General features: G+C 37.6%; 1 protein-coding gene across 1 annotated transcript in view; it reads left to right on the plus strand.

Annotated features, from left to right (window-relative positions):
* Positions 1–25,703, plus strand: part of LOC145678937 (glycine receptor subunit alphaZ1-like) — a 48,208-nt gene that overhangs the window by 12,707 nt on the left and 9,798 nt on the right. Inside the window, exons 2-3 of the mRNA XM_081749544.1 lie at positions 8,441–8,517; positions 16,801–16,868. Of these exons, the coding sequence (XP_081605670.1) occupies positions 8,441–8,517; positions 16,801–16,868 (145 nt within the window). The remainder of the gene's footprint in view (positions 1–8,440; positions 8,518–16,800; positions 16,869–25,703) is intronic.

Consider the following 25,703-nt stretch of genomic DNA (forward strand, 5'->3'; position numbering starts at 1 on the left):
AACGTTGAAGACAACTGCTTCTCTGATCCTCCACAACGTTGTTTTTCAACTTCATAAACATATTTTGGACGTCGCAAAAAAAAAAAAAAAAAAAAAAGGTCTTACCAATCCCCCCAATGTTGAAGACCGATTTGCTCCGCTGGCCATTACTACTGTAGCGCCGGACCATACGAAAATCGAAAAACAGTGAATGTTATTTAGTTTCTCCCCCACAATACTAGGTTGTGACCCTGGGTTATTGGGTAGTGATTATTGCTAGAAATACAGTGTGGACGTATGGCAAAAACCTTGTGCATAAAACACGAAGCAACTTGTGGTAGATTTCCAATAAAAAGCACAAATGCTATCTAACCGAGTATGGACAGATGCACAGCAGAGAGGCCAGAATGGTAGCGAGGGAGTACGTTCTTACGGAGAAGGCGCGTCATTGGTGGTGGGTATACACATAAAAGAAGAAAGGGGAAAAACATTTCATATGCCATAAAATGCATGGCTTGTGTGTTGCACATTTTGGAGGGAGGTACTAAATGCCATTCAAAAGGTACCAAATATACTAAATTAGGTTAGATTCGTTAGGTTTGGTTAGATGTTCCTCTTTCCTTCTGTAGTTTGACTTGACTTGACTTGAGTTTAACGTTCCGTTCAGCAGCGAGGCTATATGAGACGTGGACCTACTGATTAACGTGGAATCCGTATCACATGAGCTCCTGCCGGGAATCGAACCCGGGCCTCTCACGCCAAAGGCGCGTACGCTAACCGCTTAGCCACGGACGAGTTCTTTCTGTAGTTTGAATTCGTTTCCCCACACTTACGATAAACTGTTTGCCTGTTTAGTAGACCATACCTTTCACACATTTTCAGAAACTGATACTCCTTACTTTTGTATAATTTGATAAAACTCAAACACGATAACTCACAATCTTGTCATTTACGCACCGTTTTCACACTGCCTTTTCCATAAATCATAACAAGTGTACCGCACCGTCAAATAGTCCCTTCCACTTCCATATAGTGCCTCTTACAAAATCAAAAACAACTAACAACAAGTATGTTCTTAACTTCAACTGTTCCCTTCACCTGACTTTCACTCACTCTTCCTCACAAACCAAAATAAATTCTCCAAATCATCTTGTAAAATTTTCTAAAATTGGTCCGGCTATACAGCAGTTAAACTTATGCAAGAGTGAGATATATCAATCGAGGGATCTAATTGATGTCGATTAGTGTAAACCCTGATGCGTCGTTTTAGTGAAATTCAAGAAAAACTCGCTTCTTGAAAACTTAATAAATAATGGTGTACGAAAACAATGCAATCTGAACCCTAAACTATACTTAAAACTTTTCATTAAGACGCTAACCAGATGAGAGATTAGTTAATGGCATGTAACTAAAACTTACGATCAATTCTCAAACCAGTGGTTTAGTTTGTGGCAGTGGCGGCTCTTCAGTTCTATAACAGGGACATCATCTCGTTAATGAAGGTGAAACTGGGTTTACAACTCTCACCCGTCAAAAAATATCATCGACTTTGGTTCATCCATTGATTATATCTTTGACATCTTTGGGTTTAACGTCCCACTATTATAGTAGGGGAGCATATGTAGAAAAAAGGCTTCCGTGGCAGGTTTAGTGCAGAAATGTTCGCGATAGTTTTATTTGGTCATAAACATTGTCTACATGAATAATTTTCATGGTGGCACTTCATATTCTGATGCAGGTATCATTGGTGACGTCATCAACATGGCCACCAATTAAAACCGTAGGTCCGTTACTTTTTGTCCGATTTTGATGAAACATGGTTCATTTAAAAGATATTGCTGTGACGAGTAGGAATGGTTATATACACTTTTGACATAAAACCAGTAGTTACCGAGATAAATGAAGAAATCTAGTTTTGGAGCCATTTATCTAGTTTCATATATATTTCGTTGTTAAACAGTTCATTTTCATCTGACTTTCATGTACTGGACTTCATATAAAAGCTAATACTTGGGAGAAAAAAGAGATTATTTAACATTTTGTAATAAAATCAATAGTTTTCGAGCAAAGAAATAAACAGATTTGGTAAATTTTTAAGCAGTATATTTGTAAGCATAACAATTATAATCCTATCCGTTAACTTGAGGAATGACACGTTTTGATATGAAAATTATATATATACATGTATATCTGGACATTACTATTTTAATTACTGTTATCATGATATTTTGTTTAAAACATTCCTTAAGGCTATTTCTGCATAATTTTGGAAGAAATCGTTCCTATGTGAAATTGTCTTCCATGCCTGAGTTGATATTTTCAGGCATCATATGTGAGTAATTATCACAAAGTTCTTCGCTTCCTTCGCACTCACACATTTCAGTACATGGTAGATTGTATGAGGATTATTTACGTAATGGACAACACCTATTCTTCCGGCATAAACATTTATTCAGTTGCAAAACTGAATCTAGAGTACAATACATTTCACAGCGAACAGGATATATCATTTCATTTTCAAACTGCCATCCGTGACTAATGGAAGATGGGATTGTGGGTTAAGGTTGATCGTCATTATTCCGAATCAATACTCGGTAGTTGACACCTTTTATATCAGGAACCAAAGCACTTCTTATAGGTTATAATTTTTTCCAATTAACTTCTTTCTTCGAAAATAAATACCACCGTAAGTCTGCGGGTTTACAAATAGTACACTGTAAAAAATCTTTGTCTCATTTCGAAGACATGCCTATGTGTTAAGACGATTGTGTTAAAATATAACACAAACAAGTGGTTAGAACAACTCAATCTCCATTTGGAGTTGTGTGTCAAATGCCGGTAGCTGAAATGACACACAACCTGTGTGTTAAATTAACACAAGTGTAGAATTTTCGGTGTTGTTTTCTGTGTGATTACCAAATACGTTGGGTATCTAATTATAAAGGCTTATGAATTGAAGCTACAGACAAACACAGTAATAAGAAATACTTAAACAAATCCAGCTCACTCACCCATTCAATCTTGTGCAGATTTTAATCCGAAGCCGTGGACATGATCAGGAAATCCTAAATAGCCTATAGGTTTCGGTTTGTCGTAATCGAATAGTTTTTTAGATGGTTTATTTTAGAAAATTGTCTTGTATATATGAGTTGAAACGTAGAGCATGAGATGGATTTAATCCCATTGTAACCCTTTATTCTTAATAGATTATATCCTCAAAAAATACGAGTACTTATGCACATTAAAGGAAGACATACTAAATTCTTATTAAATCAATTACTTTTATCTTGGAATATTATATTGCAAGTATATTGTCAAACTTAGAAGATGGAGTAGATTTTACCCCATTTTATCCGTTTATTCTTAATGGATTACAATTCCAAACAACTGCACTATTTCTGACAATGGAAAGAAGACACATATATACAGAAAAACCTGTCAACTTGGCCACCTGCTCATCTTGGTGTGGTTTGTTTGCCGAACCTGTATTTTCCCATAACATATTTGTTACTTATTACTCTGTAAATTGGTCACCTGCCTATCTTGGAAGTTGGCCGCATTGAAACAATGTTTATCCTTTGATCATAATGATAAATTTACCTGTGTATCTTGGCCACACAAAACATTCTTTTGTATTTTTCTTAACACTTTTGTATTCCGATATGAGAGAGAGAAATTCTGTATTTGTGACTAGAATGAAAGAAGCACGGACTCCCACGATTTGTTCTTGGAAGTCAAAGGCCAGAACACTACCCTGAATAAAGGGGTGCTGAGGAAAAGAAGGAAAAGAACGTACAGGAATTCAGAAAATTGTTATACCTACTTGTTTACCCTCTGTGTTTGGGTAAAACCATTAGCTATATCGGCTCCCTTCATCAGTGGAGAGTTTTAGTAATTCGGGAAAATTCTCAAGGTTAAAGTTAACCATCTCAGTTGTCAACTATTGGCACCTGACGGCTTGTCGAAAGATGGCGGAGGTTTTCAGAAATGAATTCCCTTAAGAATTTTTCGAAACCTCTTTTGCTCCGAGGAGAACACTTGTAGCTCATTAACAAGAAGTAGTTAAAACTTTAAAATTAGAATGTGCATATATGCCAGAAAGAATAAAAGAAATACGCCTAGAATGAACAACTATGAATAAATTTGTTATTAATAACTAATTCGCCATGTTTCGAAAAATTTCTACAGAAAGTATTTGTCATTGTTTAATCAGTTCATATGAGTTTCTTACTCTACAGACAGCAAAAGAGCGATTTTCGATTTCCGAGTGCGTGTATGTGTTGTGTTCAGTTATTTCTGTGTTCACTGGACAGGGACGTGTTAAGTTCATAAATTTATAATGGATTCAAAACATAGAAAGTTGAATGAAAAGTGCATAAAGAAGAAAAAGGAAGTATTACTTTTAATAGATAAAGGTAAGAGTCAATGCTCAATAAGTACATATATTAAACATGGTGTAGTATTTTTCCTAGTACTGTAGCTATATTGTTATGATTACTCTACATGCATTATTTAAAAGAAGCTGTCATGCAATTGCTTATTACAATATTATAATCAAGGAATACTAGAAATTCTATTCTAAAATTACACCAATCGGATTTATTTCTTATAAGTTGGCCACTTTTCAATGAAACCGATGGTGGCCAACATAGACAGGTTCCACTGTACCAAGTTTCATTAAAATCATATAAGTTTTACGTGATTTGTGTCGTGAAATTGTCTTGGATATGTACGTTAATACAACACAAGGTGGAGTTTAGTCCTATTCTTGATGGATTGCAACCTAAAGCAAAAATATCCCAGTTTTTTCTCCTGCAAGCTGAAAGAAGGCCTAAACCAAGGTTTTCTAACGTTAAATATTTTCTGCGAGAATTATCGTAAACTAGACGGACAGATGGCAGATTAGGATTTAGTATTGAGATTTCTGGGCTTTTAGCACCTATGGCCATTTTAGCCCGTCACGTTTTTGAGGGATGACGTTCCTCAGCGAACACGCTATCCGGGAAAAGGGAAGAAAGAAAGGATGGGGGAAGGAAGGAAGCGGACTGGGGCCTATAAGTTAAGTACCACCCCGGCATTTTCCTGGTGTGAATGAGGAAAACCCAGGAAAAAACTCATTCAGGGTGGCTGGCCTGAAAAAAGAGTTTACACTTTTTCGAACAAATGTCCCCACCGGGAATCGAACCCGGAACCGCTCGTACCAAAGGTGAGATCGTTAGCGACTACGCTACGCGGGGCCACTAGATGGCAAATTAACAAACGGGCACATACATAAATGCCGATTGACTCAAGTAGTAAAAGTTTCACTATCCTCGCTCCAATTATTAGAAATAGTGTGACTTTCAGACTTAGACGTTTGCCATTTGCTATTAGGATTATATTTTTCCACCAAGTAAACATAACATTTCCACTAAGATAGTCACTCAGTAATACCTTTTTTTTTTTAGTAGTAGAATTTCATTAGAATTTAAGGGTTAAGCCGGAAAAATTACTGCAAATCCATTGTCAAATCGCTGAAAGAAATCATGAAAGCGTGTAACTTTGTTTAGGGAATCGGTAATACTATGTGCGTGTGTTGCGGGTTGGGTGGGTGAAGGGCACAATATTGACTCACTGATATTGCATATAAAAGCTTTAACGTAACTGTTGAATTTCCAAATGGCATATGCACTATCTCTATTCTTACTCAGTTGCCGCACTTTGAGCGAATATGATATGTTGTTGATACGATATGATACTGTGATACTGTGTGTAGATGAAGGCTATATTCAACAATTAACATTCATATTCAATACGTGATATTTTACATAATAAATGTCTGCATTACTTTTAAGAGCACAATACCAGCAAGCAAGTATATATACCTATTTCTTTCTGTGAGTACGTATGTTCTATCGATTAGTGAATGAAATAGAATCCATTTCTAAAAGTAGTTTATATAGAAATACATAAATATTTCTTAGTAAATATTTGGTGCTTGAAATCAACGTCTATGTCCGCTCCTTAAGGAAACTAGGCCTGTTCAAGATAATCAAATTTCTTACCACAAAGAACAGGTTAATTTCAAATCAATTTTGATTTACTGAAAGAACAGAACTGAAAATTTTGCATTTGTAAAGTAATGGTGAAAAAGAAATATGACTGAACTCTCCTTCATATACAAGAAGTGTAAACAGGAGTTAGTCTTATTTCTTTTTATTATTATTATTATTATTAAGCTCAAACATTAACGTTACTTTAAAATTCAGAATATGATCTGTTGTTAACTTTAACACCCATTTGTGGATGTGCTTAAAAACGTTTTGTTTGAGAATATTCATCCCAAACATACACATACCAACTCACCACCATTGGGAGCATCTGTGGGAAAGTCAAGGGCGCCGATCCTGAAGGGGGGGGGCGAGGGGGCCCGGGCAACCCCAAAGCTCATGTGGGTCCACGCATTGTATTTATGAATATACAATATTTGGCATAATTTGAATGCAATTTATCTTAAAATCCTCATATATATGCCTTCTGCATCTCAATGCCCCCCCCCAAATTTACAGAGAAATCGGCGCCCTTGGAAAGAGTAGTTCTCGAATTGAATACAGAAAGGTTTGCAGCTCATGACGTATACGTTCTAGGCAAAATTGTATTTAGAAGTAACAATTCTGAGAAATATGTGTAGAAATTAAAGGCAAGTTCCGATGTGAATATATAGAAATTATATGATTGAAAGTGCAGCACATCTTGTGATATCTTTGGATGTTCATTTTTATCAGAGACTATCCATTTTAGCAACACAATTCTTATAATGAAGCTCTGACATTTTCTAGTTGTTAGTTCATTCGTTGCTTTTGTTCTGTTTTAACAAAATTCTAATGCATTGTTTCTTCTATGATACATATGCCATCGATGGCTAACCCTGGATTTATATGGTTGTATATACCATTTTTTCCTGTTATACTAATGAGATAGGTTAAGCTTAGATTTTATTTGAAGATAAATTTCATTTTCATTTTAACAGTATAATATAATATTACAACAGATCAAAATGACGGTATTAAGTTAATTCGTAACTAATTATATGTAAGGAATTTCACTATAACCTAAATGATCTATTTACAACAACGTGTGTGAATTTGTCCTATGTACTGGTGACAGCTTTTCTTAGACAACGTGTGAAGTCACTATGGACGGCTGGCACAAACATATTTCTTTCTTATTTTCTAAATTCCAAAATTTGTTCTGGTACTTTTGGGACGTAGACTTGAAAAAGGTTTTATTACTGTGGCTTTAAGTCTAGTCCGCGGGCTTTTAGAGAATCCAGCTCTTCATACAAAATATAAAGTCATGATATAAAATATTAGGTAATTTAAAGATGGCGTCTAGTGCTGGCTTACTAACTAATTCTTTGGCCTATATAACCCGGAGGTTGAATGTCGAATTCACAAAAGCTGTACACTGATTTTTGTCCTTAGCCAACTGGATTCAGTTTCTACTTTGTATACCTATTTCTCCGAGATCCATCTTAATATTGTCCTCCCATCGACGCCTAGGTCTTCCTAATGGTAATTTTCCAATTGGACTTCCAGTTAAAACTTTGAAAGTGTTCCTAGTTTCTTCCATTATGACTATATAATCTGCCCACCTGTGGTAAACGGCAAGGCAAAAGGACATTTTGTTTCGTGTTGAATGATCATTTTTCGAAGTTAACGAAGGTGAAATATCCCTTCTGGGCTAGGAAGAGTAAGCATTTTTATAAGGAAAGTAACGTACTTCCTTTGTATGTGATGGCGTGGGCAGATGAATTCAGAAAATCTGTATATTTTTACTTCTTTAAGTTATTAGTGAATCAAGTATTCTATCTTTATACACTGCACACTTTGTTACTTCTAGCACTGGAAATGAGTGACATTATGTTCACTGTTTGTTTTCAACAAGATAATGCGCGTTCACACGTTACCATTGTCTTCAGTCAATGGGTCAACGTGACGCTTGCACACCACTGAATTTTATGAGAGACTGTATATACCCACACGCAGACAAAATCTTACGATCTCAGATAATAGAGTTTCCTTCAGGAGAACATGTGGCAATGCAGATATTTTCAAAACGGCTGCTCAACGCACCTTCCAAGGTGTGGCACTGTTACTGCTCCGAAGTATGCACAAGAGAACATGGCGACGCATTATACTGCCGTGATCGTAGAGGGGGTCATATTGACGAGCTAGATGCGTAGCAGAAAATTCTAATTTGTTATCGCTTAGTGACGAAATTATAATTTATAATTGTATTTACTATTTAAATAGAATATAAATAATTAAGTACAACAGATGTACTAGAAATTTTCGCCCATCCTAAAACACTAATAACCTTAAACAGAAATACAATTTTTAAACCATTTACCTCTCCAAACAATAATCCTCTCTTTTAGCGCTGAAAGATGGAATTATTGATTTTTGTTTTCTCGTTTCAGGTGTTTTACCAAAAAAAGATCAATTGAAGATATTTTGCCAGAAGGATATGATCCATCAAAAGTGCCAATGGTTGCAGGTGAGCTTAAGATCGTCCGTTTTATTTTAATGTCTTACTTGAACATTTTTTTTTCGAATGGTACGATTCGGTCCAAATACATGCTACGAAGCTGAAGCCTTATATTATAATGTTTCTGGTAACTGAGAATTTCGTATAGTTACCACATAAAGGAATTCTTCTGTACGAATGCAAGGCGCGTAAGTACTTATGTATAAAAGAATATTGTCTTGCGGGAATTACAAAATTTGAAGTTTCTCCCCCTTCCATAACGTTAATAATACTCACAATTGAAGGGAATGAGTCTTGCCTCATAGAGTTCCAATATGTTTAAGTTGCAACGTATCGAGTTTGATGGGCTTAATCCATCTGTCACGTGGTAGGTTTGGGTAGAATTGTCAGGTCGGTAGATTCCTGAAGAGCTAAGTGGAGGATTCAATTGAGGAAATGGGAACGATAAAGTTTAGTGTGATTGCCCGTACCTTTTATTTCTCGTGTTGATTGATAATAGAAGAAGAGACAAAACCAGGTAAATCCATGGAACTGAAATTCCTCGTAGCTACCAAGCGGACATTCTTCCAAATGGGAAGTAAATCTAAAGACTCATTATTTGTAATAATCCGTCCGACAGTATGAAATACATGCGAAGGAGGATGAATATTGGCAGTAGATATGTGGAACCTATGGGGAAGACTGCAACAGCTAGGATTTGTAGCTACAAGAAATCAATCTAAGGAACTTAATAGTTTAGAAGCCACGCGAGGGAAAGACGTAAAGTGAAGCTCTCCGAAGCTCTTTGATTAGTAACGGGAGAAGACAAGGATGAACTGAGCTAGTGAATCGGGTAATATATTCATGGAGTGCTCCGATCATATCTTGATCATCATCATAATTATCATAGGCATTCTTACACAATTGGCAGGTCGCTTACTGCAATTGAAAAGCTTACATGCTCCACGGTCTTCAGCTAACCTTTTCATCTTCACGCACGATTTTCCTGCTTTGATATCGTCCATTAATTGTAGTCTTTTTCGCCCGCTCCCTTTCTTTTCTGCCACTATACCCTCTAGCACAGCGTTTCCCGACCTTTTTCAACTTGCGGCACACTATGGATGTAACTTGAATTCTCGCGGCACACTCATAGCTATTATTATCTGTAAATATAAAATACCGTGGTATTTTTTTCTATGATTACTGATCTCTTTCTCACAGAGAAGAAAGCTCGATTACTGGTTTTCCCCGTGGTAAATCATTATCTTATTTTTCTTTCTAATTTTAAAATAGAAAACAATTGCAATGAAATATTGTATTCAGGTTTTTAAAAATACGATTTCTTTTTCGAAAACTGTATCCAACCTTTCACTAAGAAGGAAGATTAGTAAATGACGAACGAAGAAACAAATCTCTTGTACTTTTAAAACAATGTAGGTAGTTTGTATGCATGTTTGGCATGTTTGCTATGTCGAATGGATTAAATGATATTTTAAAATTTCAAGTTACGAAATATCTGTAACAATAAAGAAGCAATAATGGTCATAACAATGATAACAAATACTTTTTTCAACATTAAAAATGTATAGAAAAGTAACAAGGTGTGAAACTTAAAATTGTAGATTCATAATAGAGGTTCATTGTAATGTGAAATACAATTATACATTTACCCCCATGTCTTGCAATTTGGTAGCTATAGAATTAACAATTTTGTTTCGATTTCCTCGCGGCACACCAGCGGCCCATTCACGGCACACCAGTGTGCCGCGGCACACCGGTTGGGAAACACTGCTCTAGCACGTTCTTTGTAATACAGTTCCTTCTTAGAAAATTTCCCAACCAGTTTCTCTTCCTCTTTTTAATATCTAAAAATATTATTTTCTCCCTCACCAGTTCTACCACCGTCTTATTCGTTTTCCGCTTAACGCAACTAATTCTCTCCACTTTTCTTTACACCCACCTTTCGAAATCTTCCAGTAGTTTTTCATTATTTTTGCGTAATGTCCATGTTTCTTCCCCATACAGCACAATACTCCACGCCAAGCATTTTATGAGTCTTTTTTTCAACTCGTGAGACAGGTGAAAGTTGGATTATAACACCAAGTTGAGAGACTCTTAAGTGAAGGTACGCCAACCAATTTCAACAGAGATGATCACAACATGACTAGTGTGCAACAGGAAATATCAATAGGTTTTCCTTGACTAACGTTGTGCTAGAGAAGTGCATCATCTGGGAAGTTACAGTGATCCAGTGAAGTGATGTTAGTGACCATTAAGCACTGTGAGTAGTGCCCTTACTTAAGCTGTTGAGTTCTTAAGGGTCTTCACTACAGCGAAATTAAACTACCGCTAATTTTTTGAGTTTTTCTGTAATATCTTCAAAACAAATAAAAATATTCGAAAAGCAGTAACGTAGTGAACTAGATAAAACGATTTTTGCATATGATACCGTTATCACAAGTCATCTATCTGCTTTCGATTTGCAACTGTAGATAGTTTTAGCATTTTTTTGCGGGTTCTGTAAATAGCGGCATACCAAAAGCAGATAAGTGAATTATGGTAAAGATATCACATGTAAAATTGTATTGTCTAGTTCAATACGTTTCTGCTTTTCGAATATTTTTATTTGTTTTGAAGATATTACAGAAAAACTCTAAAATTAGCGGTAGTTTAATTTCGCCGTAGTGAAGACCCTTAAGGGAAATAAAGTTCCACAATGATTCGCACATCTACATTCTACTAGCTAACACACGATATGAAGTTTACAAGTAAGCGAGAAATAATGTGACTCGGGTATCTTCCACATAATGTGTTAATTTTAAACAAAATCCGCAAGCCTAGATAAAGGTTATTCGCCCACAAGTTTGGCAGCTAATCTTTAGGTGGGACGTGCTTCAAAATTCAATCAAATGTTTAATTTTTCAATTCCAAATTTAAATAAGAAATTAGTAATCGTTTGCTAAAATTTACACTGATTTTCCGACCTTATTAACAAGCGAAAAGACAATTGCTTTTTGAAAAGGTTGTAGTTTATTTTCTAGATATCAACAATTCTTACGATATACTTGAGACTTTGAGGAGGATTTCTTAGATTTTTCAACTTTTGAATCCTGTTTTGTATCCATATTACTCCATCACGGCATGGTGGTGATTTTATCGGACCTTAATGCCTTACAGCCATTATCATTTTAACCTCTGTAAGCTATTATGCCTCTATAACTATTATAACCTCCATAAACTTTTCCGCCTTTTCAAAATTTCAAACTTTGTTTTATTAAGCATTTTCCACCCATTACAATATGATATAGACGCCGGTGTTGAGGCTTACACATTTTGGCTACGATCCGGTTTTTTTTTTCTCTCTCTTGATACCATAAATTTCACTTACGACTAAGTAGAGGCATTTCTCAGGCTTTTCCGGCTTACACTAACAGTCGTTTTACCCTCTAATACCCCTTAAGTAATGGTAGAACTTTTCCGGCCTTTTTTCATGTATTTCTTCAAATTTTTGTTTTGTAACTATCCGTGTTAAGTTAGGGCATTGCAACTTGTCCATTTGCACGAAAATTGAACTCAACGTTCTCTTAAGATAAGACTTTCTGCGAGCTTTTCCACGTTTTTTCACAATCTGGATATAGAAGAGATTTGTTTACAATTTTGCAAAATTCTTCTCAGTATGAAATGTGTTTGAAAGTTTTAAGAAAATGTTTGTGAATTCTGATGAGCCGAGTTTGAAAATTTCCCAATTTCGTCTGTGCATGTTAATACTTAGCTTCGAGTATTTTCTAAATTTGCATTGTTCTGTACTAGTAAGTGCAGTATATTTAGAGGATATTTGCGTGAGATTTTAAGCATAGTTTCTCTCTGTTCCCGTGAAATATCCATGACAACTTACGAGGATATATTGTATGGTTCTTTACATACTGTAATATAGTAGTTCTGAAACTTATTGTTACCGCGATCCACATTAAATAATGAAAAGTATTTTGTGGCCCACCTACTTTTATCCAAATAATACACATTAACATTCTACGTAATGATGGTGTATTTGAAAGCAATTACATTTTGTAAATTATGCCTTTAATTCCAGTTCGTTCAATAACAGTCCATATGAGTGAGTAACATGAAATTTATTTGAAGATGTTGTGAACACTTAGATATCAATCAGTGACGAACGAGCAAGTGTAATGTAAATTTCTCTCTCAATAACTGTATCATACGAAATTGTACGCATGCGCCGAAAGGGCTAAAGTGTTTCCATAAAAAGGTAACACAGAGCTAAAACTGCTCCCGAAGGAATGCCGTACCCCGTCCCAAATTTTGACTCACTCTCTTTTCATTATTATTATTATGACTGTATAACAGAGCAGAGATCTGAGTAACCACATACTTTTTACCTCATTAAGAAAAGCTTCCAATTTTCATTTTTCCAATAGTACTTCACAATATATTTTTCTGCATCAAAATAAAATCTTCATAAAAGCAGGAAAAACTTATCTCGGCCCACTAAATAACGGTCTGCGACCCACCAATGGGTCACGACCCACACTTTGAGAAACACTGCTGTAATATATTAGATGAATTGTATTATTCTGAACCATGGAAACATTGTTTAGTTTTCTTTTGCTCCTAATTTCCCTTTTGTGATCTACGTAGATCTCAACGTACAACGAGTTATATGCAAGCCTCGGGGACTAATTCGATGATACAAGGGATCTTGCGACACAAAATAGAAAGCTGTTATCAAAGAAATCACAGAAGTTTGACACTCATTTGAGCTCAGGTTACGAACATTACACTACCTTTTGCCCATTGATATTATCCACAAATTCCGGTATGGTTAATAATGGTAATGGTAATATATAAAATGGTAATGTATGTAGATGTTCGAGCGGAACCTCGTCATCTCCTGAACCATCTAATATCAATCCAAAAATGGAGGAAATCGACAATCAGCCCCGCGCAACAAACCAATCATCAATATTTATAATGTTTCTTATCCATACCAAAAACTCAATTCAAAAAGAAATTCTATTCATGATTTCTTTACGTAATAAGATTAAATCAATGCTCTAAACATGCTTTCGGACTATCATTCCAAACGTGTGCTTATTTCTTGCTTTACTGAGGACTAGCTCAGGAGAGTAATGCTCCTGGAAGTAGGAACGAAAAACACAGTTCTGATTGGTTGGCGTTATCCATTTCTTGCCACGTTGCATTCAAATAGCAGAAATCAAACGGTTGTCCTTGTCGGTCTTCTTGGCCGAGTGGGCTATATGCTACTAGCACAAATATCTTTTGGCGTGAGTTAAAACCCGGCCCGAGGAAAGTTTTTTTAAAATATTTTTCTTACATTTTTATAATTAAAATAATATGAAAATAATACTCAAAAAGTGATTTACTTACTTTTGTGCAGATGAGTAGTAGTAATAGTAGGAACGGGTTAGAAACACCGCAGGGCTCGTTTTGGTCCCCTTGTACTCCATGATATAGTGTTTGTTATGTTACTCTTGTACTCCATGATATAAATTTTGTGACCAACTTAAAACAACTGGCTAGGATAGCGCGTAAAACAGCTGGCTAGAGTAGCGCGCGAAAAACGTACTTCCGGGATCATTACTCTCCCGAGCGGGTCGTTTTTACTGGCATTGTTAAGCAACAATTTAGTATGCTCATATCAGAAAAAGAAACTAATGGGCGAAGCCTTATTCTTAGTATACAAAGGGCAAATTATAGATGCATTCTAAAAGCCACAAAATACCTTAATTTTGGAAAGCTTAAAGATAGAACCGAACAAAAAGTTCGATCATTTAATTAAACATTTATGGATGTTAAAGGTTCCTGATCTGTCAAAAGAACAGTAAATTGCTTTTACTTGCAGCAGATTATCCATATTTTATCTAAAACGTGTTGGTGAGTGTTTTCTATCGATTCTTTGTATAACATTTTGATCTGCCCTTTCTTGTTGAACGTCAGTATTACCATAGACCCCAACTTCAAAAGAAAAGAGTTGCACGAACAACTGAGACAAACTATTTTCAAAGAAGTACGCAAAGTAAATTAGCTGCGTGAATTTTCGTCTCCAGAGTCTGATCGTGATGAACAACAGCTAGACTGACGATGATGAATTTTCTATGACGGAAATTAAACAGGACGATGACGAGAGTTTTCCTTTAACACCTTCCATCATACTGTAGTTCCGGAACGACAGGCAGTAAGCTTACGTTAAATTCGAGTGTCGTTTGGGAACGATATGGCTATTTAAAATTTAAAATACCAATCCATAATGAATTTTGTATGCTCTTTTATTTTTTTTTAAAAAAAGTAATTTTGAGTGTTTGTGAATTTTCTACTGGCAAACGTGATTCAAAAATGTCTTTCAGTCATTGTAGAAAGATAACTAAAGAAAGTCTATCATTATCATTCACAACATTCAAGCATATTACTTTGCAAGAAATAAAGTTATTTGCAATGATCATTCACATATTTCTTGTACAAAAACCGGCACCGTCTAGTAGATTGGTACTTTTTTCTTTTATTTCTGAAAGTTTCAATCGTTTGGAGTAAAAACTTAGGAAGATATTATTTTTTAAAATAACCTTTATTTTCTCCAAGACACAAGACTTTGTCAATTTAAATGCCTCTAGGATCGAAAGCGTTAAAAGCGAAAGAAAATCTACTAAACATAAAAATATCAATGGCGAAGGCCAGCATCCTTCAGTCTGCTAAGTTTTGTTCGCAGCAGGTCAACACTCAGAAGGAAGAAAGTGTTGACTTAAATACAGTTACAAAAAGGACTCAAAAATTTGATTTTGAACATTGATTCTGATGGGAATACTTTTAAACCAAATTAGAAGAAAATTAGAGTTGAGTTGATTTTAAGTTTAGCATCCCTTTCTGCAGCGAGACTATATGAGACATGAACCTACAGCTTAACATGGGAACCGAACCACATGAGCTTCCGCCTGGAATCTAACATGGGTCTCTCACGCGAAAGACGCGTGTGTTAACCGCGTAGCCACGAGGAAGCCCAAAAGAAAATTAGAAACAGAAACTGGAATCAATGTAACAATCAAAGAAATGGTGGCAGAAACAAAAATAAGAGAAATTTTGTCCTCATAAAGGCACGATTCCCGCAGTTAGATGTATAGCTAATATTCCGCAAACGGTTGCTCTAGAGAATTTGATTGCTATGGTTACAATTCTACATGTTATGCAAACAGCTTATCTTAACGGTGCTGCCAGTTGCATAACAACAATTTACCAAAATCAACAAAAGATTAATCCATTAGCTCAAATGAAAGTATATTCACAATCAGAAGTTAAATAACTCTAAAGGAAACTAAAACCAGGTAACGCTAATAGAGGAGTTTGAATTACTATTGTTAGTGGTGTAAATCCGCTCATTCATTATGTTCAATTTACGTTTAACAACCTTTTCCAGTAGCATCAAACCCATAACCGAAAACAACTTGATGGTTGTGCGACACAAGTATCTTTTTTTGTAAAACATAGCAACAATTGCCCATATCTTATTACTGGAAACTATGTAAAACAAAAAAATGTCCTTTCCGCAGCATTCGAGGTGTCAGTCGAGGCTAATTCAACAACCATCATAAAACTTTTAAAAAACAATCCCAAGTGTTCTTTTAGCAGAAGTCAATTCAATTGAAGTAACTGTAAAATTAACACCAAAATGATGGCGAAAATGTACTTACTATCACGCAATAACTTTATTTTGAGGAAAATGGAGTGGTCTCATTGAGCTATTTTATTCGTTCCAGCACTATTCTCTTAAAGTTTTAAATAAAAATTCATTTTATCAATTATGTGCAAATTCTCATTGCTTATCATTAATTAATCTAAAACACACCTGTTGCAGTAATTTTACGACAACAGTGTTGCCAGGGGCCGCGTTTCTGTCAAAGAAACACCCATTTTACAGACTTGCATTAAATGACCTTTTTATATGGCAATACTGCATCAACCTTGTCACATTTTCGCACCAATGGATAAATGTTAATGCAGGAATTCATCCGCAGGAAATCAGTTTTCTGCAACTTAATATTGATTTTCTTCATTTTGCAGATTTTTTATTTTACACTTACGGTAATTTCTTTCGTTACTACACAAAAACGTTACAACTTCCAGCATTGGACATGATCTCTAAATTATCTACATAGATTAAGCTTACATTTGTTTCAAGTCCCAGGTCTTTATCATTCTTAGATCAAAAGATATGCGCAATCGAACTTTGGGTTGAGCAACTTTATGGACACACTGTATAATGTTTTTTTTTTTAATTTTTTACAGGAAAACCAGTGGCTGTAAAAGTAAGCATATCAATTACAGCGATACCCGCTATTCGTGAAGATTCAATGGTAAGCTAACTAACATGTTTCCTTTCTTCTAATTTGTTTTATCAAAGAAAATGATGGGCATATCTAAATTCAATTTTGATCATGTCGCTTCGCATTAATTACCCTCTGTCAGACAATTTTAACTCTTAAGCTTTACCTATGCCGTAAAGATGTAGAAATAATTCAGCGTGCTTATCAATCTTTCCTGCCTTGTTTACCATTTTTCCTCTCATCAATATTAGTATTTCCGAACCTTTATTAAAAAAAACTTTCTTGCGCCGACTTTTCTGCTGCATTAGATATGAAGTTACTGTACCGTAGCTTTTATCCTTCAAATTACGGCAAATGAGATTTTTCATTTCGCGAAAGAAGCTGTGCAAATGTACCTAATGATAATGATAGTGATGATGGCAATGTTACATACAGTACGGTAATCAAATTCCCCGACTTACTTTGTAAATTGTAAAATATTACCTACGGGAAAGTGAAATCCGTTCAGCTTTCTCTGTAGTCACTTTATCTTTCGGAGAAGTGAGATCCGTTCAGCTTTCTCTGTAGCCGCTTTGTCTTTCGGAGAAGTGATATCCGTTCAGCTTTCTCTGTAGCCGCTTTGTCTTTCGGAGAAGTGATATCCGTTCAGCTTTCTCTGTAGCCGCTTTGTCTTTCGGAGAAGTGAGATCCGTTCAGCTTTCTCTGTAGCCGCTTTGTCTTTCGGAGAAGTGAGATCCGTTCAGCTTTCTCTGTAGCCACTTTGTCTTTCGGAGAAGTGAGATCCGTTCAGCTTTCTCTGTAGCAGTGTTGGGCAAATTTCAATTGAATTAACAATTAACAATTAATCTGTAAATTTAATTGTTAATTGCAATTAACAATTGAAATAAGTAATGGTTAATTGTTAATTGCAGTTGGCCATTAAAAAAGGAGAATCAATTGCAATTGATCAATTGATTGAAAGTAATTGCAGTGGAAAGTAATTGCAATTGAATTCTGTAATTCAATTGCAATTGAAATTAATTGGCAATTGATTCAATTGCAATTGATTTTCACAGCAATTACTTTCAAGTGATTGATCAATTGCAATTGATTTTCACTGATTAATTTTCAACATTGTAGTTCAGAGAGGGCGTGGGGCAATGAAAACTTTAGCCACGACCAATTGACTCACAACCCGTCGTAACCCACGACCCACCGTGACCCACTCTGACCCACCACCCACAATAAACCACTCTTACCCACTGTGACCCACAGACCCACCAAAACCCATTATCATCAACTCTGACCCATGATTCACGCCCTCTTCTCTACTGACTAAAGAGTTTAAACTTGTAATAAAACAAGCCTATAAAATTATCACTCATCGGAGTTTGAATTTCTACGATCAATCGCTCAAGCAGCGCACTAATACAATAACGGCGGATCTGACCTTTCTAATATAAATAAAATAGAGTTTGTTCGTGTGTCTGTCTGTCTATCTTTGTGCAGCCTGTGGACGAGACGAGTGGACCGAAAATTTTCAAAATTTGGTCACGGGTAGCTTGGTCTAGGCCCCAGACCAAGACGAAGATTTTTTTTTTAAAATTCCTTACTAGGGGGTCTCCATGGGACGTTTACTGGGACCGGCCTGGAGACCAGAAAAGTCGACCGAGAGTTACCAAATTTTGGTGAAAGATACCTTGGTCCAGGTCCCACACCAAGGCAAAGAGTTTTCAACAAAATTTGAACCAGGGGGTCTCAGGGGGGCGTTTACTGGGACATGTAAAAGTAGAACGATATCAGTGTCGATTTCATAGTTTTCGCGGTCGCTGAGATCAATGGTGAAACTCCGATCGCATTAACTTCCAAATTCACAGTATTCGGCTGCGGGCCGTGGGTCAACGGAGGGGGGGGGGATACAGAAACGTAAAAGTAATCCAAAATGACCGATATTAGTGTCAAATCCATAGTTTTCGCGGTTGCTGATATCAATGGCGACACTACCATTAGCGATGACTTTCAAATTCATCCACCGTTGTATGCGGACCTTGCGTCACCAGAGGGGGGAATTCCGAGACATGTAAAAATAATCGAAAATGACCGATATTAATGTCAAATCCATAGTTTTCGGGATAGCTGAGCTCAATGGTGAAACTCAAGACCGCGTTTACTTTCATATTTAGCCCCCATCAGCTAAGAAAGGGGGGCATTATAAAGGGGATCAAGAGACACGTAAAAATAATCCACAATGACCGAAGTCAAATCCGTAGTTTTCGCGGTGGCTAAGATCAATGGTGATACTTTCATTACCGATGATTTTCAAATTTAGCCACCATTGTATGCGGGCCGGGAGTCACCGGGGGTGGGGAATTGCGAGACATGTAAAAATAATGGAAAATGACCGATATTAGTGTCAAATCCATAGTTTTTGCTGTCGCTGAGATGAATGGTGATACTTCCACAGGCGTTGACTTCCAAATACAGCCCCCATCGGCTGTGCGCCAGAGGCATTGTTTTTTTTTTCAAAATTGGAACCAGAGGATTATAGGGACTTTTACCGGCATATGTAAAAAGTAGGAGAAAATGGCAGATGTTATTGTCACATTCATAGTTTTCGCGGTATTGGTTGGGGGTTGGTGGGGGCCACCCAGACGTATAGTGACACTCCCGATAGTGTATACGTTCAAATTCAGCCCCTATCGGCGGAACAAGTTAATGCTGTTCCGTCAGGAACGATTTCGAGGTCGTTTTCTTCACATCATCTTGTGCGTGTTTTCTACCGTTTTGTAAGCCTATTTCCACGTTTTGTGAATCAATGGTAGTGGGTCAAAATGGGCATTCAATGTGGGAAGAAAAATGATCCACTCTCCCACCAGTATCGAATTTCAAGGTCGCTTTTTCGCATTGTTTAGTGCATGTTTTTACCGTTTCTGCGCATATTTTCACGTTTTGTAGGCCAACGAAAGTGGGTCAAAGACGACCTACAAATATGGCAGAAAAAGACATATTCATTCCACTTTCAAGGTCCATTTTGACCCTCTCCCACTGATGCACAAAGCGATACAAATCATGCATAAAAAATGTGAAGGAAACGACCTCGACATTCGATGGTGACGGAACAGCATTAAGTTATTCCGCTATACTTGTAGGCCATTTTGACCCATTTTCGTTGTCGTACTAAAGTGGAAATAAGAGCACAAAACAGTACAAAGCAGGCACTATACGATGCGAAAGAAACGACCTCCAAATTCGATAGTGGCGGAACAATGGCTCTATTTCCTCACACATTGATGGACCATTTTTACGCATTTCTGGTGATGCTCAAAACGTGGAAGTAGGCGAACAGAACGGTACAAAATACACACTAAACGATGCGAAAGAACCAACCCCGAAATTCGATAGTGGCGGAACAGTGAGCCATTTAACTCCCACTTTAAAGCTCCGTTTAACTCACCTCGGGTGACGCACAAGACGAGGAAGTAGGTACAGAAAACTTTAAAAAAAAAAAAAATAGGCACTAAACGATGCGAAAGAAACGACCTAGAAATTCGATAGTGTCGGAACAATGTGTCATTTTGGTCACACTTTGGAGGCTCATTTTGACACACTTCTGGTGACGCGCAAAACGTGGAAATAAGGGCACGAAACGGCACGAAACATTCACTAGTCGATGCGAAAGGAAGGACCATGAAATTTGGTAGTGGCGGAGCAGTGGGTCATTTTCGTCCCACATTCGAGGCCCATTTTGACCGTCTTCCAGTGACGCACAAAACGTCGAAATACGCGCACAAAAGGGTACGCGATGTGAAATTAACGACCTCGAAATTCGATAGTGGCGGAACAGTGGGTCATTTTCGTCCCATCTTGGAAGCCCATTTTGACCCACTTCCGTTGACGCACAAAACGTGGAAATAAGGGCACGAAACGGCACGAAACATTCACTAGTCGATGCGAAAGGAAGAACCTCAAAATTCGGTAGTGGCGGAGCAGTGGGTCAATTTCGTCCCACCTTTGAGGCCCATTTTGACCGTCTTCCAGTGACGCACAAAACGTCGAAATAGACGCACAAAAGGGTACGCGATGTGAAATTAACGACCTCGAGATTCAATAGTGGCGGAACTCTTGGTCATTTTCGTCCCACCTTGGGGACTCATTTTAATCCACTTCCCATGACGCACAAAACGGAAGTAGACGCACAAAACGACACAAAACGATGTGAAGGAAACGACCTCGAAATTCATTGGTGGCGGAAGTGCAATAATTTGCTCCGCCATATTTGTAGGCCCATTTTGACCCACTTCCGGTGATGCACAAAATGTGGGAATAGGCGCACAAAGCGACACAAAACACGCACAAAAGATGCAAAACAAAGTACCTCGAAATTCGTTGGTGGTGGAACAAGTTAATGACGCCGTGAGCACCAATATAAATATATACTGTAGTTCTTACCAGGGGGCGCGGTGGGTCAGTGGTAGAGCGTTCACCTCCGATGCTTGAGGTCCCTGGTTCGATCCCAGCTCGCGCAGTTTGGACTTTGTGGTGGACAAACACCGTGCTCGTGGATTTTCTCGGGGTTCTCCCGTTTCCTCTCACTTTCTTCATTTCATTCATTTCCCATCATCACCGTCTCCTTTAGTCTAACCGGCATAAACGTGGGACGTAAAACTAAAGATTTCATATCATTTTTTGTAGTTCTTACCATCAAGGCTGAGAACTGCACGGTCCAATTTTTTTAGCCAAAGTAGAAGCCCAACCGGAATAGTGATGTCAACCGGCCCGGCTCGGTTCAACTGAGCGTACAGCTTGAGCTGGCTTGGTTGGGATTACCCATCGACTGGGCTCAATTGAGCCAATGGCTTGAACCAGCTCCGTTGAAACGAGTCCATAGGCTGGGTTCGAGTTAGCTTAACTGAGCCAATGGCTCGAACCGGCTCGGTTGGGGTAAGCAATCAGCTCGGTTCGGTTCGGCTCGTGTAAGCCTTCGGCTCGAGTTGGCTCGGTTGGATGAGCTGTTGGCTCGGCTCAATTCTCGGTTCGGCTCGATAAGTGAATGAGCTATGAGCGAGCCGCTTGAGTCGTTGACAACCCAAAACCCGGGTCGAGCAGTTTTAAACATGTTTGGCTGGAGCCCCATAACTTCTAACAATTTTTGGCTCGAGCCCGAATACTTGCTCCTCCTGAACTCAAACCAAGAACCTCGTGACCGATGTCCTTGCCTCCTGAAGATTTCTTGACTACCGAATTTTTAATTAACTAATTTTTAGTATTCCGATACAAACCGCCTATATTCCATATTTATACAGGTACACGGTGTTATAATAATAATTAGTTATTGTAGTAGTAGTAGTATCATTGATAATTATATTGTCTATGTAGGATACTTGAAGATAGTAGCACTTGGAACTACACAAAGGATTTAGCTCGAATTGGCTCGACTAGACTGGAAACTCGATCCGAATTCGAGTCGAGTTGGGGGAATTTTTTCGAGCCGAGATCTCGAGTCGAACTCAAAGATGTCTGCTTCGAGTCGAGTCGAGTTTTAAAGAAAACTCACTCGAACTCGCTCGTGCTCATTCCTATTGTATGCATGACGGGCATATAGAGTTATTTCGAGGGGAATAGAACCATAAACATAATATATTTACAAAATACTTAGTTTCACGGCTTTCTTCCCAGGGGAGGGGGGGAAAGGGATGTAACAAGTGGACAATACAATATACACACATCTTCTTATCTTCAGTTTTAATTGCTGATTTCAATTGCAATTAACAATTACAATTAACAATTACAAGTTTCAATTGTCAATTGCAATTAACAATTGAATGTTTCAATTGCACCCTTTGCAATTGACAATTAACAATTAAAAGTTTCAATTGCCTGGTGACCAATTAACAATTAACAATTGACGAAAATTTAATTGCAAATTTCATGATTGAATTCAATTGCAATTGAAATTAATTGTCAATTACAAATTGAAATCAATTGCGATTGAAATCAATTGCAATTGATTTTCAGTGCAATTACTTTCAATTGATTGATCAATTGCAATTGATTTCAATTGATTTTGCCCAACACTGCTCTGTAGCCGCTTTGTCTTTCGGAGAAGTGATATCCGTTCAGCTTTCTCTGTAGCCGCTTTGTCTTTCGAAGAAGTGAGATCCGTTCAGCTTTCTCTGTAGCCGCTTTGTCTTTCGAAGAAGTGAAATCCGTTCAGCTTTCTCTGTAGCCGCTTTGTCTTTCGGAGAAGTGATATCCGTTCAGCTTTCTCTGTAGCCGCTTTGTCTTTCGGAGAAGTGAGATCCGTTCAGCTTTCTCTGTAGCCGCTTTGTCTTTCGAAGAAGTGAGATCCGTTCAGCTTTCTCTGTAGCCGCTTTGTCTTTCGGAGAAGTGATATCCGTTCAGCTTTCTCTGTAGCCGCTTTGTCTTTCGAAGAAGTGAGATCCGTTCAGCTTTCTCTGTAGCCGCTTTGTCTTTCAGAGAAGTGATATCCGTTCAGCTTTCTCTGTAGCCACTTTGTGTTTCGGAGAAGTGATATCCGTTCAGCTTTCTCTGTAGCCGCTTTGTCTTTCGGAGAAGTGAGATCCGTTCAGCTTTCTCTGTAGCCGCTTTGTCTTTCGGAGAAGTGAGATCCGTTCAGCTTTCTCTGTAGCTGCTTTGTCTTTCGGAGAAGTGCGATCCGTTCAGCTTTCTCTGTAGCCACTTTGTCTCTCGTTACTCCTTCATACAGATAATAGAATCTGTTGGAGATGTAGTCTTCTTGGACTTTCTTCACTTCCCTTGTCACAGCCGTCTTGATAACCTCAACATCCTTAAGGCTTAAGGTGGACTTTCAACTTCCGGGCAGGAAATAGTCTACTTTAGTTAAATCTGGAGTGTACAGTAGATGGTCCATGATAATGAGCCTTTAAAAAACAACTGACAATGTTACACGTATGAGGGGATATTGCATTCAAGATTACTCCAATTGCCAGAGTTGATTAATTTCACCTAGCATGAGTCATTCGCACTAATAGTCCTTTAAAGACCTCTTGATAGAAGCTGGCACTGATAGTCTTGCCTTTTCGAACAAATCAGTGGTGAATAAGGCCCATGGCATTAATAAAATGTGACGAACTAACACTTGACTGATGACTTTGCCTACGAACCTAGGCTGGTCTCGCGTCAACAACTTATACTTGGCTGGAGGATTGTTTGTGCCGCTCAAACTTGATAGTTCTAGGCAAAACCTTGTGACCACAAGTACTCTGTAGCAAGCTATGGGATATCATAAATAGCTATCAATTTTACTACACAAATTTGATTTCAGCTCTCTCTGTTCTATACTGAGAACACGGCCTGGTTACTGTGCAGCATATACACTATTAAAACCCACTGTTCGATTATTGGCCGGAGTTTATTGTAATATCCTACACGTGGTCTCCATTTGTACCCAACAACACGTGCTTCTTATTTCCAAACAAAAGAACGAACTGTCTTACTACAACCACTACGAACAAGCAGAAGACAGGCACAGTCACTATCATCAAGTCCTCGAAAGCTCACGGTCGGTATGGATTACAACTTTACACTTTCATAATCTAGGTATTGAGAGATGGTGTGGGTAATGTGATGTGGCCATTGGTCAGCGATACGCTCTGGCCGTCTTTTTCTCCACGTTTGCCAGTTATCCATTTGACGCAGGTTGGGTAAATCCCACAGCTACATTTGAACGAGAGTAAATTTAATTCAAATAATCTCTTTAAGAATCGAAATCGGACTATCTGTTGGTAGGTGGACATCTTATCGACTGAACCATCGCGGCTATAAGTTTATCAAGGAGTAAGATGTTTCAATTTCACACAAATCGAAAATTTTAACAGATTGTATAGATGAGTTACATATTGTATGCTAGTAAATCAAGTCACTCTAGTTAATGTTTCTTGTTGCTTATTTTCCACCAAAATATTTGGGCACAATCTCCCAAAATTTATTATTGCCCCTCCCCGGAAGAAAAAGTAGTACAGGAGACCGGAGTTGGTTGTGACGAAACAATGATAACTTGCTTTTGTAGTTTAAATTTTTATTCAATTTCGGAATTTTTATCGTTTTTAAAAGTATCATTGTCTTTTCTGTAATCTGATTGCACAAATCTGGTTTGATTGCACCATTTTCGATTACAAACTATGTCTTTCACTCCCAAAAATATTATGCTCGCAACCTGCATTCTAAAATTTACGTGTTACCATACCTGGTTTTACAGCATCTGCACCTAGATTTATTTTGGTGTAACAAGTGTCTGTTGGGCTGTCCTTGAGATACACTCACAGTTTCATTAATGCAGCACTGGCTCAGTAAGTAGAGATGAATGTGTACTATCTGAATTTCATACATTTCTTTCAGAACAATCATGATAAGATAATGTTTATAGAAAGTCCCATAGAATTGTTGTTTACAAAATGAAAATACGGAAGTAGTTGTAGGTCAATTCAACTATTATTTATATAATAAGCTACTAAGGGTTTACACATAAGGTAACTGCAAGTATTTACACCAATGCAGCTTAAATATGCCAAGTGTTCAGTGCTGGGACGTTTCCGAGAAAATCCGCTAGAATGCGTCTCCAATTAGGGATGCACACGAGACAAGATTTCTGGTTGTCTCGTCTCGAAAATGTGCTGTAAAAGTGATGTTTCGACTCGAAAAATGTATATTTCTCTATTGAAAGAGCTGTGTCTCGACTAGAATTTTCTCAGGAAAATCCTGTTTCGACTCGTCTCGTGCGCATCCCTATCTCCAATATATGCCACGGGCTTGGACAAGTCCGATTTGGCAAATACTCCGGGAGACTTACACGCTATGCAGTGTTGTTTGCTTCGGGAAGGTTCCGTGGAAGGACGTTACTACTTG

This window comes from Thermobia domestica, chromosome 2 (genome assembly GCF_964235325.1).
Source record: "Thermobia domestica chromosome 2, izTheDome1.hap1.1, whole genome shotgun sequence".
NCBI classification, from domain to species: Eukaryota; Metazoa; Arthropoda; class Insecta; order Zygentoma; family Lepismatidae; genus Thermobia; species Thermobia domestica.